General features: G+C 34.5%; 1 protein-coding gene across 1 annotated transcript in view; it reads right to left on the bottom strand.

Moving 5' to 3' along the window:
- Nucleotides 1–12,918, bottom strand: part of LOC111035962 (palmitoleoyl-protein carboxylesterase NOTUM) — a 31,181-nt gene extending 18,263 nt beyond the window's left edge. The window contains exon 1 of the mRNA XM_022317806.1: nucleotides 12,478–12,918. Within this exon, the coding sequence (XP_022173498.1) occupies nucleotides 12,478–12,492 (15 nt within the window). The 5' untranslated portion in view covers nucleotides 12,493–12,918. The remainder of the gene's footprint in view (nucleotides 1–12,477) is intronic.
- Between the last annotated feature and the right edge of the window lie 6,053 nt (nucleotides 12,919–18,971).

Below are 18,971 nucleotides of genomic sequence, written 5' to 3'. Positions count from 1 at the left end.
TTATACATATTGTATAATATGTGCCTACCTACCTATATATAACATAATATATATATAAATACAAAAGAATATAATGTGGGACGTGGGCATATTATATATAATAATTATTATTATTATTATGCGTGCGGGAAGAAAATCTCCTTTTATTGTGTGCGTGCGTGTGGCGTGCAGGGTGCGATGGGAAAAAGAGCTGGAAAAAAAAAACGGACGGCCCAGCGTATGGAAGAGAGAGAAATATAATGGTTAATATGATCGTCATATATGTGTGTGCGCCTGTGTGTGTAATATATAAAGAACAATAAATATACGCGCTCGCGCCCGCGCGCGTATGCGTACACCGTTGGCGGCGGCGGCGGCCGCCGGCTCCTTTCGGACGTGCAAAATCACAATTGGTTCGCCGCCTTTGAATGCGTGCCGCCTATGTAAACAAAATACGAACGCGCCCGCAGGGGTCGCCGCGCGCCTTTGATGTTCCGCCGCCTGACAGCTGTGCCCTCCACGGTCCACACGCACGCTGCAAGTATATATACCGTATACATAATACATATATACATATATATATATGTATACATGTATATGTGCGTATGTACTTGTATGCTGTACTATCGGAGTGCGTGTGATGTATATATGAGTATATACGTGTACGGATTATATATAACGCGCGCGCATGAGTACGACGCCGGAGCGCGAGCCGCGCGACAGCGACGGCTGTTTCTTTTTCCGACGTTTAAAAAATATAAAAAAATATATGCGCGACGATAAACGCCCCCGAGCGGCCGCTGACGGCGACCAGCGACTAGCCGCGGGAAATCGAGGAAATGGACAAATCCGGTTTTCTTGTGTTATAGGTATTCCGCGGATTCGTGATGACATAATTATATCGGCCGTCTATTGGTTCGACCGTCTTCGGCTGCTGAAGCACTACCTACGACGCCGCGACCTAATGGCGAGTCTCCATAACACGCTGCAGCGATGGTCTGTTGTGCTCAAATCCGCCCCGGAGTAGTCCAAATTCAAAGCCTCGTGATCATATCGGAGTAGGGTATGTATATCGTATTAAATTTGATCGGCGAATTTGATCTTTTGGCTTGATTTCCGGATCATCTACATTCTATATCATTATACCATCATACCACGGTTGTCAGTCTTCAGTTCAACTAGTTCAGGTCACTCATCGTCCGAATAAATACCACATTGCACATTATATACTATGTTGTTAATCGGCAGCGAAAATAACAATATATTCTGCAGCTCCCCCTCACCCCACCGTTAACTATATACATATAACACTCGAATATCAGTTTCTTTCAGTGAAACAAAAATCTTTATTAGCTTAAATTTGTCAATCTTCACTTATGTTTACCAAAATAATTCATACCTCGATGAAAATGTGCAATGAGTATAAATTATAATTATATATATATAGCTTATAGTTTTCACGAAAACAACACTATACACAACTTATAAGACCACGTAATTACGTAACTAATTGCTTTAAGTTTCTAACAAATATACATAGGTACACGTCATATTATAATACAAATGTATTTTTATGAGTGAACAAAACGTACTTGGAGTATTTTTTGAAATGTTGATATATCCTCCACTTATTCGGAGCCACTTTCAATACTATAATAATAATAATATTGTTTTTATTTAATTTTTCGTCAAGCCGTCGAACAAACGCGGTAAATATATGCATATCTATACATATATAGATTCACTCATAAATGTGAATATTTTCTAGAGATTCAAATTAAGCCAATGTCACAACAACAATATTATAATGATCAAAATATCATATTTAATATAGAAAATTAGAAACATTACAATAATTGTTTATGCTCATACAGAATATCTAGTAAGTGTATACAATATAATTCTAATAAAATCAATATAACTTATCGGTTATAATAATTTTATCGATAAAAAGTAGATTTGAATCAAATACTAAATTTTATAAGACATATTTGAAAAAAATTATGTAAAACTCGAAATACCTCTTCAATCCTAAGCACCCTCACTAATTACGTTTATGAATACAATGTATACGCACACCTGCAACAGGTATAAATAACTGACCTGTTCTGCATAACACTCACATACCCATACACATGATGAGTTATAACGGAGACACCGAGTAGGTTGTAGGCACTCATCATTGCAGATATTCGAAAAATGTTTCATCGAGAATCACATGATGAAAAAAAACCACGCTCGGAGACCTGTTGATGTTTCAATGTCGAAATTTTCTCGATAAAATCGGTTGTGCGTGCGTGTGCGTGAGTGTGTGTGTGTGTGTGTGTGCGTGATGATGGACTCGGGCCAAACGCGAAATACTATAGGTAGGTAGGTACACGAAATAATAATCCGTCGGAATGTGCGGCACACAGAATCTCGCGTTGTGCGGCGCGACGTGTAACACGACGCCCGAGATTCGGCACGCGCAAAGGCGCGCGACCCTCGACGACCCGAAAACGATTATAATTATTATTATTGTTGTTAACGATCGCGGTCCTCCACGCACACGATATCGTGTCGATCGCGCGGGCGTTATTGATGTATACAAGACACACACACGCACACACACATTCATATACGCACCGCCTCAGCGGACCGCGTCAAACGAATATTTTCGGGAAACCGTTTCGAGCCGGAGAGCCCGTCAAAGCGGCCGCCGACAAAACCTTATTATAATGTGAACGCGTGTACCTATATATATATATATTATGTATTATATATTTTAACATATTTTATTGTACATATATATATATATATATATATATATATTATTATATATTACCTCGTGATATTATTATATCATTATAATATGTATGTTTTAAATGCGGTCATCGGTGTAGCGATCCTGGTTCAAAGTGGTTTGGAACAAGTGCGGTGGCGGGGAGGGGGGTTGGATACGCAATATAATAATATTATGTTAATATCCGACGATTTCACTTCGAACACGGCGGTGATGATAGCTGCTCCTGCTGTTCAACTCCCAACACTATGCTTGCGTAGAAGGTAAAATATCAGCGACAAGTACTATCTCACAGGGTGTGATGGGGGGAAGGGGTTAGTGGCATCTTCGACAAAAATGTTAAACACCCACATATAGCGTCGAGGGGATGAAATATTGGCAGAAAAATGTGGTGCGTGAAATGACACCCAGGGTCTTGGACCGCTGATCGCATTTCACAGTAAAATATCGGCGAAAAGTCGAACGAATTAACAATAATTACAATATTATTTTATATTATTACCAGTTCCCGCGTGATCGACTACGTCTGCGAGTTTGAGAATTTCGAAAAAGCCGATTTTCAGATCGTGCACATGCAGTTCTGCAGTCGTATAGTCGGAAGGTTATTGTTGTTCTCCGATCGCGCGCACCAGTACCTATACCTATTATTATTATTATTATTATTACTTATGTATATAATATACCTGCACACCATTATACACAGGTACCCCTTTATAATTTAACACGCGGAATCGAAATATCATATTATGCGTCTCACATAATGCATGTGTATACACCTATATAGATAGATTATAATAGACATGCCGGCTGATGCAGTTATAAGAATAATAATAACAATAATAGTATAATAGTATATAAATATAAATGTATAATACACACACGTATATATATATATATATATATATATATATATACGATACTCTGCGGTACACAGCACGTATGTCGTATATACGTACACATAAATGTATATAGCGAGAAGTATATACTTTAGTCTATAGCGGTCGCCGACAAGGAGGAAAAGAAAAAAAATCTCTACAGACAAAAAGCCCTGCACACTCGCACGCATCAGCCGGTTCGTTTATATGTGCCGTCGCCGCGCCGCCGCCTGGCCGCATACACACTTTCCGTTTCCCTCGGAGATTCGTATCGGCTCGGACGTACGGACGACGGTCATCAATCAGAATAAATAAATAATAATAATAAAAAAAAACAGTCTAGGTAAGGTATTTTAACGTTATTATTATTATTATTATTATTGCTAGTAACGAATTATCTGTATAATATGCTATATTATAAAACAGTCGTATGCTATGTATAATATTATAACAGTACACCGCCGTCGTCTTCGTAGTCGTCGCCCTAGGCTCCCGTAACGCCAAATTCGTGGCCTCGACAAGTTCTTTCCCCGAGCATATAACACGAGAGTATGTGACCCAATATATTTAATATTTATTATTATGTTATCGTAATATCGAACAGACTATAAGCAAACTGAGATCGACGTGATTTATATATAATAATAAGATGCGCCGCTTGGCCGTTTTATTAGCTATGAGATGATAAAAAGTTATCAATCATCAAAAATATACTGTGGGAAAAAATTCCTCTATTCGCAGGTAATTATAGACCGGTAGGAGCTGAAGCCACGTAAAATACATTGTTTACTATTTTTTTTTTTCAAATCTCGACACGTATCTACAAATATTTACACAAACATTTCGTTTTTTCGAGTGGCTACTGCGACGACGTCGAGGTTCAAACAGTGATTTTTAGGAGTTAGTTTGTTGAACGCACATATTAGGTATGACTGAGATAGGACAATACAACTGCATACGTAACAGAAGTTATTTGAGAATTTTTTTTTCCTCATTGTCATTTCCGAATCATACCGACGATTACGAAATATAATAATTACATATTAATGATATTATATCCACTGCGTGATGAAATACACGCGAAGGTATAATAATCTTATTGGGGGTAAGTCATCCAACTCCGGTGCGTAATAAATCCGGTACATGATTGATGCACCCATATTTTTTATATATAATAATATGTACATTGTCCGATTGTTTAATTTATTTTCAAACGGTTTTCGAAGCACAAGTGGCGCATTCTCGAAACGGTTTTTGGTGGGTACAACAAAGTACAAACCATAAATCGAATTATAATATTTCATAAAAATTAAATGATATTATTATAATTGGCCGTTTGACCAGTGAGCGCGTACATATATTATACACATCGGTCCGCGCATACCTGCAGCCTATATTATATTATATATGTGTCTATATCTTATATTTTTATTATGCACTGAGAATAATGAGCGCGTGCGCGCGCGCTGGATCCGAATGCGTAATGTATATTATTAATTATCGTTCTGTTTACCTGATATTTATTATCGCGCGCGTTATTTACAACATGTACGCGTATTGTCTATAATATTTATACATTTCTTTGATCTTTTACCTCTGGACGATCGCAGCCGCGGCCAATGCGCGTATACCTCTATATACACGTTATTGTGTATACCTACCTACCTACTGACATTTTTTAAATAGTTTTTTGTACAACTATATTACACGCCGCGCGATAGGATTGCTGCACCGTTAAATTTACGGTTAAAAAAAAAAAAATAAAAAACGTCCGATAAATAATATGATGCTATACTCGCGCGGTGCAGCTGCAGTGCTCGCATTGCTCGGCGGAAGGCGAAAACATATCCGTATAACAACAACAACAACAACAATATTGTATACCTATTAATTTATATATACATATAACAATTAAATACGCACACACATGTGCGTTAAATAATGATGATTAACAAACAAAGTTGTCGAGGCTTCGGAGATACGCGAGTCGGACGATGCAACATAATTGTTAATAATTATTATAATATATGGACTGGAGTCTATAAAGCATTATTAAAAATATGAGTAGTTAGGTATATCATATACCTATTATACATAGGTCTGCAAGTGTGGGCAAGTGTGTGTGTGCAAGTGTGTGTAGTATAGGTATACACCGCTTTCCGCCGAGTTCGCCGGATGAGATAAATAATAATAGTAACGTTTCTTTTATATTTTACCGACGCCGATAATTACTCCAATTATGAAAAATGCCCCACCCCCCTCCCCGACCGCCACCCCGTCATCCATCCCTCGCGACTACAATATTATTGTGTACACATTTCGTTCGATATAATTTTATAACAATAAAAATAATTATAATGGTAATAATTAATCATCGGCTGCAACGGCGGGCAACGGCCATTGTGAACAGTATAATATAATATTATGATTTTGCCGCCAACATCCGCCCGACGGTTCGCTCGTCCGCCCTCCTTAGTCATCGTCGTCGACACCACGGCACCGCTCGCTCGCGAGTATATTGTACTTTCTTCTCTCGCCGTGTTTAATGAATGACGCGATATCATTTTCTCGTTCCCCCGGGGAGAAAAAGTACTTGAAATAAACAACGATAACACAAAAACAAAAAACGAAAAAAAGCGAGGCTTTCATCGTACAGTATAATACTATAATAGCGCGCTGCAGCGAAGAAATAAATAATTTATTATATTCTATTACATTATGCTAGAAGAATGAAAATCGTCTTTCATTGTGTTCCGATCTACTGATTAACACACTCGCACACGCACACGGCTGACACGCTGCACATGCACACAAAACGTAACACATCCGCGGCCGACGACAATCGTGTCATTGTACAAATCGTACGCGCACACACAATAAATGTGTTAGACATTGGTCATTTTATGTGATTAAGCGTCATAAAACGCAGGGATCTACTGCAGCGCGGATCATAGACAGGCGTATATATATATATATATGTTTTATTATTCAGTTGGCATGTAACTGATAAGTACCTAATAATATATGATATACAATACAATTATATGTATTGTATAATATTATAATACAAGGAAATATGGAGACGGTTGTGCGGCCTTGCAGCCTCTCCCTCCGGGTTCTCGATTGTTTTGTTGTACTACTAAATTGTACATTATTACAATACATAGAAAATATGTAAAACGTAAATACACTGCTTTAGTGAGATGTATAGGTGTGGAATAGTGTTGGTATAAATCGATTTTGAAGAAAACCACCACTCAAAACACGAAAAGAGTACGCACAATTGACGGAATATATATGATAATAACGTCTTGCGCAGTGTATAGACATAGGTGTATTGTGGTGTTGTAGGTGATAGTGGCATACGCAGGGGCAGGGGCTTCTAACTTCTAGCCCCATTGAAATTTCTTCCTTGTACAAAAAATCTTATACACCGCCATAATCAATACGCATAGTAGATTAATTGTTAGTCATTTTAATAGACAGTGTAAAAAATGGTGTAAACAAATAATGTAAACGTGACGAACCCGCCTCTCCCGTTGGACCGTGATTAACCTCGGGTAAGACACTACAACCGAAATAAAATCCTGCGTACGGTACGGGTGGTGTACAACGCGGCGGAGGTGTTGGAATCGTTTCGGACGTCGCAATAATTTAAAATGATATTTCGAAAATTCTGCAGCACCTGGGCCCCCGTACAGTCACCGCGGTGAAAAAGGATCCGCCGCGCCGATTGACTCGATCTCGCGGGAAACCGCCAAATATAGTCATGTGCAGTGGTCGGCCTCACAAACCGTGGCACCGTGCGACGATAACACAGTACCACCTGTATAACATTTATGTATATATGATATAGGTGCACGGAGAAAAGAGCGAGCGGCCGGTGACTATAGAGCAACAGCAGCACCGGCAGCAGCCGGTCGGACGAACAGAACGGCGGCGGCGGCGGCGGCGGCGATGTCGGCTCACATCAAAGGAAATTTAGATCTCCCGCTAACCCCGCGGACGCGGAGGCTAATAGAGGACCCCCCGGACCCCACGACACGCCCCCGCCCGGTGAACGCACGCTGTCCGTCGTCTCATTACGCGTACGCGCGCGCGCGCGCACACACACACACGCCCGTGCAATACACAACTGACACACGAAAACCCGAGGAAAACGCATCAGACACCGCCGACCGACGACGACGTGTACACGAATAAAAACAATATTATTATTATACGTTTATACGCGTGTTCGTGGTGTACACAACAATGATATGTATAGCTAGAGCAGCGTCTGTATAAAATCGATCAAATTTCAGGTAGGCAGGTAATATTATTGTACGGACGACTGCAGAATATCGAGCGATTAATCGTGCAAAGCAGATATTATCATAGTATAATGTAATCGTGTTATGGTCACAGACTTGTCAGCCCTTACAATATAAACGCGACACATTTAACGCGTGCAATATCACATCATTATTCAGGCCTTGACGTGACCGATGTACCTACACCTAAGTATGTATGTACGCTGCAAAAAGACCATATACCTACTGCAGGTACCAATAACGCGTATCATACTCTGCAGTAGGTAGGTATACATCCGCAAGTCTATATTTTGCAACTTTATACCGTCAGACTATACGTATAATTATATAATGTTTACTGCTCGAGAACTGGTTTCAATCCTTTGATAGGGAATTTCGGATGTAAATTGTTCATTATGCATCTCGATTCTCGGCTGTCTAGTATATACTAATGTAATAAAGGACTGCATTTGAATGACAGCGAAATTAGTTTTTGGCCATAACAATTAACGATGTAGAAACGATTACTTTTTTACTGTTTGATCATGCGTCATGCGTGTCACGACAAAATTTATAAATCACATTTTGACACCGGGCTCTCCATTTTATTAATCGTTTTTTCAGTTCGGTTTTTGTACTTATACTATTTTATGTTACTGCATCTTGGCATTGGACTATTCGCGCGATGGTTCATAAGACGTGCAGATCGAGTTTCCAGTAGTCGGGAGTCCTCGGATACTACGAATATACGGTTTTGAAACAAATATTCGATTACATTACATTGTTTTAAAATTACGTTATGAAACGCATACTCGTGTTTACAGGGTGTTTAAAAACTACTGGAATTCGTATACGTATAATACTTTGGATAACACATTTTCTAACTTTTAGAACACATTGTACAGTAATAAATAATAATATAAATACATAAAATACACGACGTGTACGCATGGTGAGGTTTTGATTAGGCACAAGCTTCGTAATTCATATACCTTATACGTGTATAAGTACACGACGTACGGGCGCAATAATTTAGCAATTCACAATCAAACATCGAGTACCTCTATACCTACTAATATACAATTGTGGTTAGAAATCGTAGGTCGTCGAAGTTCGCATCCAACTCGAGACGATAACGAATAATGTGACGACGACTGAAGAGTCCATTGAGACTAGGTATGTAATAATATAATCATTATCATGTACATACTTGGCTAGTCGTAACAACAATATTATATTATATACATCGATCTACGTTAAAGCGTTTTTCTGTGTCTCGGTAACTTATTGTAATAACTAATAAGTATTACTCTGTTGGGCGGACGGTTGCGCGCGTAAATATAGTTTTTCGACTTTCTACAGCGGTTGCCGGATTATAATAATATTATTAATAATAATAATAATAATAATAATAATAGTATTAGTAATAATGATAATAATAATAATAACAATAATAATAATAATAATAACAACAATAATAAGTAGTAAAAAGGAAGAAGAGCGGCGGCGTTTGTGTGGCGTTGGCGCGTCGGATATATCTGTTATCTTATATATGCGTGTATGTGTATGTGTGTGTGTGTCGGTGGCGGCGCTTTTGATCCCGAGCGCGTTGCCTCTGGCCCGAAAACCGGTTGACAGCGTGTGTGTGTGTGTGTGTGTGTTGTGTTAGCGGGGCCGGTTGGATACTTATATATATATATATATTATAAATAATATGTGTATTATACGACGGACGCGTATCTCCTCGGCCCCGGACATAATTTGTACCGTGACGCGCGGCCCGGCGGCGGCGGTTCACCGTAAAGATCTTTATATATAATATATGTATATATAGATCTTTATAATATATATTATATAGATCTTAACTTATAAATATATAATACACGCGCGCGCGTGTGTGTGTGAGTGTGTGTTATTATAATAATAATAATGTGTATAATACGAGCGTGCGGTGCTGCTGGCGGGCGCGACAAGCGGATTGTCGTCAAGAGTGCCGCGCGCGCGCAGTGCCCTACGCGCACGATGTATTTCATGTTATACAGTCGCTTTAACCGTCATCATCCGTGTCTCGTATATTATTATTATTATTATTACACCGAACCTCTCGCGGCGCGTGTTAATTTTCGGTGAAAATGGGCCGAGCACGGATTTTTGGAGGGAAACGAATGCGCTTTTAGATTCCGCGACGTTTTGCGATGAACGAAAAAAAACAGCATACGAGCTGCAGGCGATAAGCACGTGAGAAGAGGTGAAGGGGAGAGAGAGCGAGTGCGCGCCGCACGCACTTCCGCCGGCCGCCCGGAACCGGCGGCGCCCCGTCGTGGAGACGACGCCGCTGCCGACTCTTTGATATGACGCTTCCATCCTTCGGTCCCCTCCCCCATCCCCCCGGCGTAATACCGTTCCGTCACGACGTCCGCGGGATCTCTTTGAGACGCGCCAACGTTATTTTTAAAAAACACAACCACTCTACATACCTAATAATAATAAAATATAATATAGTACGAGTATTATACGCGTATACGTCGTCCCGATTTACCAGCTACGTACTATAATATTGTACGACATACGCGATAAATAATCTACCAAGTTATTGAAGACGATATGGTTGTAATAATAATAAAATCATAAGTATATTATAGGCATTGTATGTATAATATATATTAAGTAAAAGTATGCCATATTGGCGGCGCCGACTTCCCTCCTCGTCTAAAAATGATTTACCTGTATATTCTGATATATTTATAGTTAGAAAAAAATACCATTTCTCATAGGTACTATATTATAAAATATTAAAAACACTAGTATTATATTCATATCGCTGAGATCGAAATAATTAATGTTCGATATGATTCCTATAGACGTAATGCCTATTACATAAAGTACATATATTTTTGTATAACCACGCTAGTGCATTTAATAGGTATTCAATATTTAAAACAAAATGCATACTGATTTAAAAATAATAATTAATAAACACGATAGGAAAATAATGTTAAAAGACTAAATAGTTGTATTACTATTGGCCAATTACAGGTAACTATTATGAGAAAGATTATAAACATTTTTTTAAAAGGATTTTCTCACGATTGTTTAGTTTTTTTCACTAACATATTATAACTTTATTATTCTATATTATACGTAATATGTATACATTAATGTGCTTGCACTTTTATTATTATTCTAATGTAAACAAATATTATTATATCGGAACTTATAAATCACCCTAACGAAAATTGGAAGTAAATTACAAATGTTATCTTCTGTATTAATGTATCATCTGACAATAATATTTGATATAAATAATTTATATACGACCAATAACATTGGTTTTTTTCAATTTTAATTAGTCAATAGGTAAAGAATACTATGAAAAATAAGGATTAAAACCTATATCAAACGATTTCGATTTTTCCGTTAAGTTAAGAAAAAACATATAAAAACATTTTACATGCCAGAGTATGTCTAATGTACAGAAATATAAGTATTTCTGTGTCTTACATTATACCCAAAGATTATCCAATGACCAAAAATTACTCTTACAAATTAAGTTGTCAAAAAACATACACATACAATTACTTAATTGATACTAGACATACATATATTTTTCTTCATACCCAAAATATTAAAAATAATAAAAAATCATAATAGAAACAACAACAATATTTTAAATAAAATATCAGTAGTCAATCTGTATGATATATATGTATTGCACTAGTTCAGAAAAATCATGTATAATACATACCTACAAATAATATAATATAGTATGAGCGTAAAAAAATTAAGTTGTCATTTTAAAAACATTCTAATTTAAACAGAAGTATATTTTTATTATTGTAAAATATTTTTGTACAATGCAAGTATAAAAAAATGGTATAAATACAATTTTGTACAAGTTGTTAGCCGATAATTCTGACATTTTATGTCATCGCGTGTATAACATAAAATAATAATATATTTACAGATAAAATTAACAGTAAAAAGCATAATTATTATGATAGATAGTAATTTTATTGTTAACGTTTTAACAATATATAAAGAATAAGCATATTATGGTACGATTGTCGGCTATTTTTTCTCGAAATTTCTCGAAACAAATTTGTAATTTCAGAACATATTATCATAATTAATGTTTTTCAAACCACCGTTATAATATTCTGTAATAATACAATTAAGTATAAACAATGTCGAAAGAATATATAATAGCTGTACGTATTTATTATTTAGAACTATCATTATCGTTCCTAAAAAATGAATACAGACAAAAGTTATAATTGAGGAAAAAATATTAGGACCTAATATTCATGGATTACTTATATTATGTCATACAATTCCTATACCTATCTAAGGTTGGAAAATTATCCTCTAGAAATTAAAACCGAATTGAATTCACAGCGTTTTCTAAAAATCTAAAGTCTCAACTTATTGAGCTAATCAATCTCGCGGAAACGTACCTATTATTTTATGTACTATATGTATTCATATTATTTCACAATAGGGTAAGTTTATAATAAAATATATAATATTTCTCATCAGACGAACTGCTTACTTGCGTGATATCCATGTGTGAGCGATGGTTCTCATTTAAGCATCCGGAAAACAGGCACGTGCTCGTGGCGTGTCGCAACGGTCAGGTGTAGTTGAAAATCGGAATATCTTCGGGATGGAATAAAACCAAAAAAAAAAAACAAAAAACGGCGCACTTTTGCTATCGTATAAAATTATTTTAAATCAAAGTTGACAACTGTATACGCGTTGCAGATCGCCGAATATAAATGTGAAAAAAAAAAATAATGCAAGTAATAATTATAATAATAATAATAATAATATTATTATTAAATAAGCGTTCGGTCGTAAAGAATAGTATAAAGAGTCACGGTCGGTGTGTTCAAAATTGATATATTAATAATAATGTAATAAGACGGATAGGTCGTGAACGCCAGCGGACCACTGGAACACGCGGACGTCTGGTTCGAACTGGTATACCGCGCGCGAGTGGTCATATGGGCGCGCGGAGTCTGTACACGAGACCTACCCCCTCCCCACCACAATCGACGTCGTGTTGCGGCGGCGGCGTCGGCGGCAAATCCCTCTACATACATGTCATATATTATATACATATTATTAAAGTGATTTTGTACTTGTAGGCAGGTATGTATGTAATAATAATATATAGGTATAAAATATATTTATTCACACACACACACACACACACACACACACACACACACACACACACACACACACACACACACGCACATACAACAATAGACCTAACGTTGCGGACCGATCGCATTCATCGTCGTAAATCTAAAAACAGATCTTGGGGGACGTTAGAATAGGTGTATGATATTTGCAAGTGACTGAATTTTTAGATTTAATTAATACTTTTATTTCAAAAAATTCACTTTTAAAAAATCTGACATGTAGCTGAGCTCCGTGTGAAGCAATTTACTCTAAAATCGTTGGACAACTTCAAATCTATAATACTGGATATTTTTTTGTTGGTAACCTGCAAACAATACACAGAAACGCTTTTCAATTATGTTCATTAACGAATTTTCCAAGTGAATTTTAATAACTTTTGAAATTGAAAATTTCGCGAGCCATCTAATTTAAGATAAGTTAAAGTTTCTAAGTTTTAAACTAAATTAAATTAACTTTAAATCATTTCAATTGCGTTGTTGTAATAAAAACATGTTATTTGCTCCATCGTATAGCATCTTATCTACACATTGGGGTAAAGACAAAGAAACAGACATTTGATTCCTAACAAATTTTTCTATTCCCTAAACATACTTTTTTTCTAATTACACAAAATACCACACAAGTGTTTATTTAAATAAAAAAATGAATATTATTAGAATTTCTAAAATAACAAAATATTGTAATAAAATAGTGTAGACATTTTCATTAGATATCTCATCAGGAGAGGAAATAGAAAACATCGATATTATGCCATATCAACTAATGTCACTAATATTAAATTACTAATTTCTTATTAAAAATAATTTTTCTTACCACGATAAAAACGTATTCTAAAAATGCATTTAGTAAAGATAACAATTTTAATCACTGACTACACAACGGAGGAATCGAGTTGTTCTATTTTACCCCATGCACCATGTTTGCATGTATAATTAAAATTCAAGAAAACAAAAAATATCGTTATTAAATTTTAACATTTTTTTAATTTAAACTTTTCATGCTTTTCTTCCAGTAAATTATATAGACGTACTATGCTGGTCTACCTCAGCTTTATGGTAAATAACTGTCCTTTCGGATTTTTCTCTCTGTTTGATAAATTTATCTGTGCAGTATGTTATTGGAACAATATTTACAAACCATTTTCTATTAATTTGTTTTGTATATGTTTAAATATTTGGTATACCGGTGAAAAATTATTAATACATTATATCATTATTATACATTATAATATCGGTCACGACTAATTATTATGTCCCAAATGGCCAAATGTATACAATTTTATATGAAGTTGTGAGTTGGGACGAGTGCAAACATTTTCTTAAGAAAATAAAAAAATTGTAGATAATTTAACAATAATGGCCGATGTATCGGTACTGCGCATGCCGCATATTATATAAGGACGAAGACTATAGTGAAATCAAATTATCTGGTGGGACGAATTAAATACACAAGGAATAAATTATTTAATTAAGTAGATGTAAGTACGCAATAAGTTATTAATAATGTGAATAATAACATATTATTAGTTATCGAGCATTTTAATATGATGTTAACGAGTAGGTTTCAAATCATTATAACCTCCTGATATACAAGTGGTCAGATTCGATTTATCACTGTAAACAATCCAAATACGCTATTTGATTTACAAACAACAGTATTTATGATCATTTAAAAGTAGGCACGATATACGCAATTACACGATTGTTCGATTTCAAGTGCATTAAAACACATAAATTCAGATATATATAGTATATGAAATAAATATTGCCTATTGATTTTAGCACAAGACATTTACAATGCAGTTTAAAGAGTGCCACTTCAATAATTTTTTTTTGTTTACTTTCGAAACGTTGGTTTTCGTTAAAAGGGTTCGTGCTTTTAAAATGATTGCATTGTTCGTTTTAAATTATATTTGTTTATGACAACGGAACCCTAGTCCTAAATAAGCACTTTGGTCGCATTAATTTATACACTGAATACCAAATATTTTTGTTTGGACTTAAATACAGACGATCTAAACCGTACTTACGATACATATTTTATATATTTATAATAAATACATAAGAATGGAATAAAATACCTATCTATTCTGTATTTGCTCTTTATGTGGGTCTATAGGTATATTATTTAAGTTAACTACTCTGTGCAAACTTGGTATATATACACTCTGTTGTTCCCAGATTAAAATACTGGCCGCACCCACTCACCCTTTCACTCAGTATCCAAGTTTTTCACTACAGTGACACGTTGCATTCTGTGCAATTTGAAATACCGTAGGTCATTTGTTGATTTATGACTGCCGGTTGTCGAGGGATTGATTTGTTCTTACAAATAATAGTTTTAAAATATTTGAATATACTGACTATTTAGTTTATCTGTGAATACCTATGAATAAAGTTGTTAAAATGTGCATAGGTACCTACATTTTTCGAAAATTATATGATTTTATGATTGTTGTATTTTATTGGATTTTAAAACTAAAAAACCAATATTTTTATGACCCAATTTAAACATTTTACCAATCATATTTAATACATAACTACTTTTTTTTGACAAATTCAATTAGCTCAAACAATATACCGTTGTTTAAGCAGAAAATAAACTCAAACCTAAACGAATCCATATAGACCAGACATCTCGAATTACATCATCATCTCCTTTCTCAAAGAGGCCGGACTGTTTAAGCAAATTTAACAATTAATATTCTTCCAATGTAAATATATTTAAAAAAAAATGCATTCATCGCTCCGCTCAGAATCTAAAATGAAATGAAATATGCTTTGAATATTGTAGGCGTTGTATAAAAATGTCAAAAAATGAGCCTTAGCTGCCGGAGTTTAATTAGAGCATTAACAAAAAAAAAACAAAAAAAAAAAACAATATGCTTATGATGTTATATTGTTATTGGAAAAATATTTATTCTGTTATAAAGTGTATTTCGATTAAAACGGTACAATTAAATTATCTAATACAGTGCTATACAACAATACAGAGAATTGATTATGAAATGATTTTGAATCAACGGTCGTTATGTCGTTATAATAGCAACCACAGATATTATGCTTAACACGCAAACTTAATAAAAATTGTTTTTATGTTTTCATAGGATCTAACTTAGAAACTAGTTTTTAATGATACACATTTAAATTATTATGATATTAATTCATTACATCGAGTATCATTTACGGCAGTGACGGCCAACAGCGATAAATAATAATAATATATTCTATATAATATGTATTGCTTTATTTTATTGATGCATTGCAGCATCGGCGACGGCCATCTAATATAATATAACAGCAAGATATTTCTCCCATTCGTCAACTGCAGCAGGAAACTGCATGTTTGAGAGATTAAACTTCTAAGCTTATTTATCTCCTAGAGTTCTATACAAAAGACTGACAAAACTTAGCACTTTATTGTATATATAAAAATGTATATACAATAATAATATATACGCCTGTGGTACGTGATGACTGATGGTAGATTAAATTTTGCTCGCTCGAGTTAGATAATACAAAAACATGATGAATGCGTGACAGTTTTTAGTGCATAACGGGAAAAAGTATATAATATATAGAAATCGGGGCCTATATAAATTTCACAGAAATAATAATATTTCGAGATTATGGTTTGAGTCGGTATATGAAATAAAAATAGCTCACCGCTATATGTATAGCATAAAAGGCTTGCCGCGTACACTATATATATGATATATAGGCATATGGTTGTCAGTGAAATGCATTATATTTTGTTGCAGGGTTTTTATCAAAGACTGGACACAAAAACCGGAGCGGCCTGATTTTCAGATGAAAAAAAAATAGGACGACCACATTTTAAAGGGGGTGGCCCTGTGTACGCCATCACTGCAGGATATATAATAATATATTATGATATAGCCTCTGCGGTGTATCCCATTGGGCATTTATAAGTAGGTATAATACAGCAAGCGAGAGCGACTTCATACGATGTATTCTATATAATGATAGTGTTGACAATAAAAAGAAAAAAGGACATCCTTTTGGAATCTGAACGGAGCCACAATGATGTATTGGTTTTACAATCATGTGTGTGATTTTCATTTTTATATTATAATAGGAAAAATGCTCCGAACTTCAATATTGAAAGAGATTTCTAGTAGAAAATTAAGTCTTATTGCATATTGGTACTATGGAGAGCTAAAAGTAGAAATTTCCTAGAGCTTTTCAAAATATTCCGGAAAAGCTTTCAATTTACTCTGAAAAACCAGTTTCCAAATAATTAATCGATTTTGATTTTTTTTTTGTAATTAAAAATTTTAATAACTGTAGGGACTTGAAATTTTCACCAAATATTCAAATTAGCATTTACTAAACTACGAAATAATTTTCAAAATATTTTGGTGCTTTTGCTTTATTTATTAAATTTTTGAAATGTTAAGTTTTTAGTTGACTTATTTGGTAGATAACTGATAAGCTTGAAAATTTAATACAAGGTTCCTCATAGTTTGTCTTACAAGGTACAATAGGTAATTGAAATTTATAGAAAATATATTATCACAATTCTTATTCATTTGTATTTAAATGTTGACAAAATTCGTTAAAATTTTGATTTATTCTGTATAGGAATGATAAGATTGATTAAATCTAATCGTCTCCCCTCAGAATTGATTTATCATTTAATTCAAATTTAACACATCCATAACAGTGACGTACTCAAGGTCTCAAGTTCTCGACCTATAGCAGAGTGACTCGTTTTTTTTTTTTTTAATATTATAATAGTATGCCGTTCAGTATTTATTGTTTAACTGTATCTAAGACATATCGTATTAAAGACGTTTGATGGTAAATTGTTTTTTAAAAATAATATATTAACTATTTATTATAATATGGACCAACATATAATTGTACCTACTATGTATTACGAATAGTTTAAACATCAGAATATTAAAGTTCTTGTAAGAATACGACGTGTAAAGTACATATTTTTATTATTATTGCGCCGTTCTTTATGCCTGCAAAAACTATAAAAAAAATCCATTTCATGTAGTAGGTAGTGGCTTAGAGTTTATTTTTCGGACGATTTATTATTATTTATGGCTTGTTATTAATATCTATTATAGTCATCATAAAAAAAATCGAAAACCAATATACATGTTGGTATTATATGGGTTATATTCTTATATTATGTAGCATATACTTACTTTGACAGTTATACTTGTAATTAAACTTATTTGTAATCAATCATTGTGAAAATGTAAATACTTACAAATATAGTATATTATATTAGTAAACAAATCTGAAAAATGTTTATAACCGTCTTATACTATTCGACAAAGAGCATAATATTATATTATAACAACATAGTACCAAAGTCGGTAATTCAATTCACGGCTCGTGCACTTATTGAGAGGTTGTTGAGGTATATATTATTATGTGAGTTACACGTTTATAATATATTCGAATATGTGTCTCTAGAACTTGGTCATCTGTACAACATAACTTATTGGTAATTGAGAGTCGACACTCGATTGAAAAAAAAAAAAAAATACAAAAATCATAATACTAAATCGTGGTGAGCGCGATGATGCAATATATATATATATAAATATATATATATATATATATATATATACTGTCAACCTCCCATGTATATATATTATAAAATACGCGTATAATATAATAGCCGCTTTCATGGCAAAAGAATCACCGCGCTTTTTCTTCACGCGTACCTACGACCTACCTACCTTATATACCCACACATAATACTATATTATGTATACCGTGGTATATACACCATATTACAGTAATATTTATCGTTTTGTTTTGTCGTCATAAAGCGCACTGCGTTACGACG

The sequence above is a fragment of the Myzus persicae genome, unplaced genomic scaffold (genome assembly GCF_001856785.1).
Source record: "Myzus persicae strain clone G006 unplaced genomic scaffold, MPER_G0061.0, whole genome shotgun sequence".
In the NCBI taxonomy this organism is placed as follows: domain Eukaryota; kingdom Metazoa; phylum Arthropoda; class Insecta; order Hemiptera; family Aphididae; genus Myzus; species Myzus persicae.
This window is presented reverse-complemented; position numbering and strand designations above follow the sequence as displayed.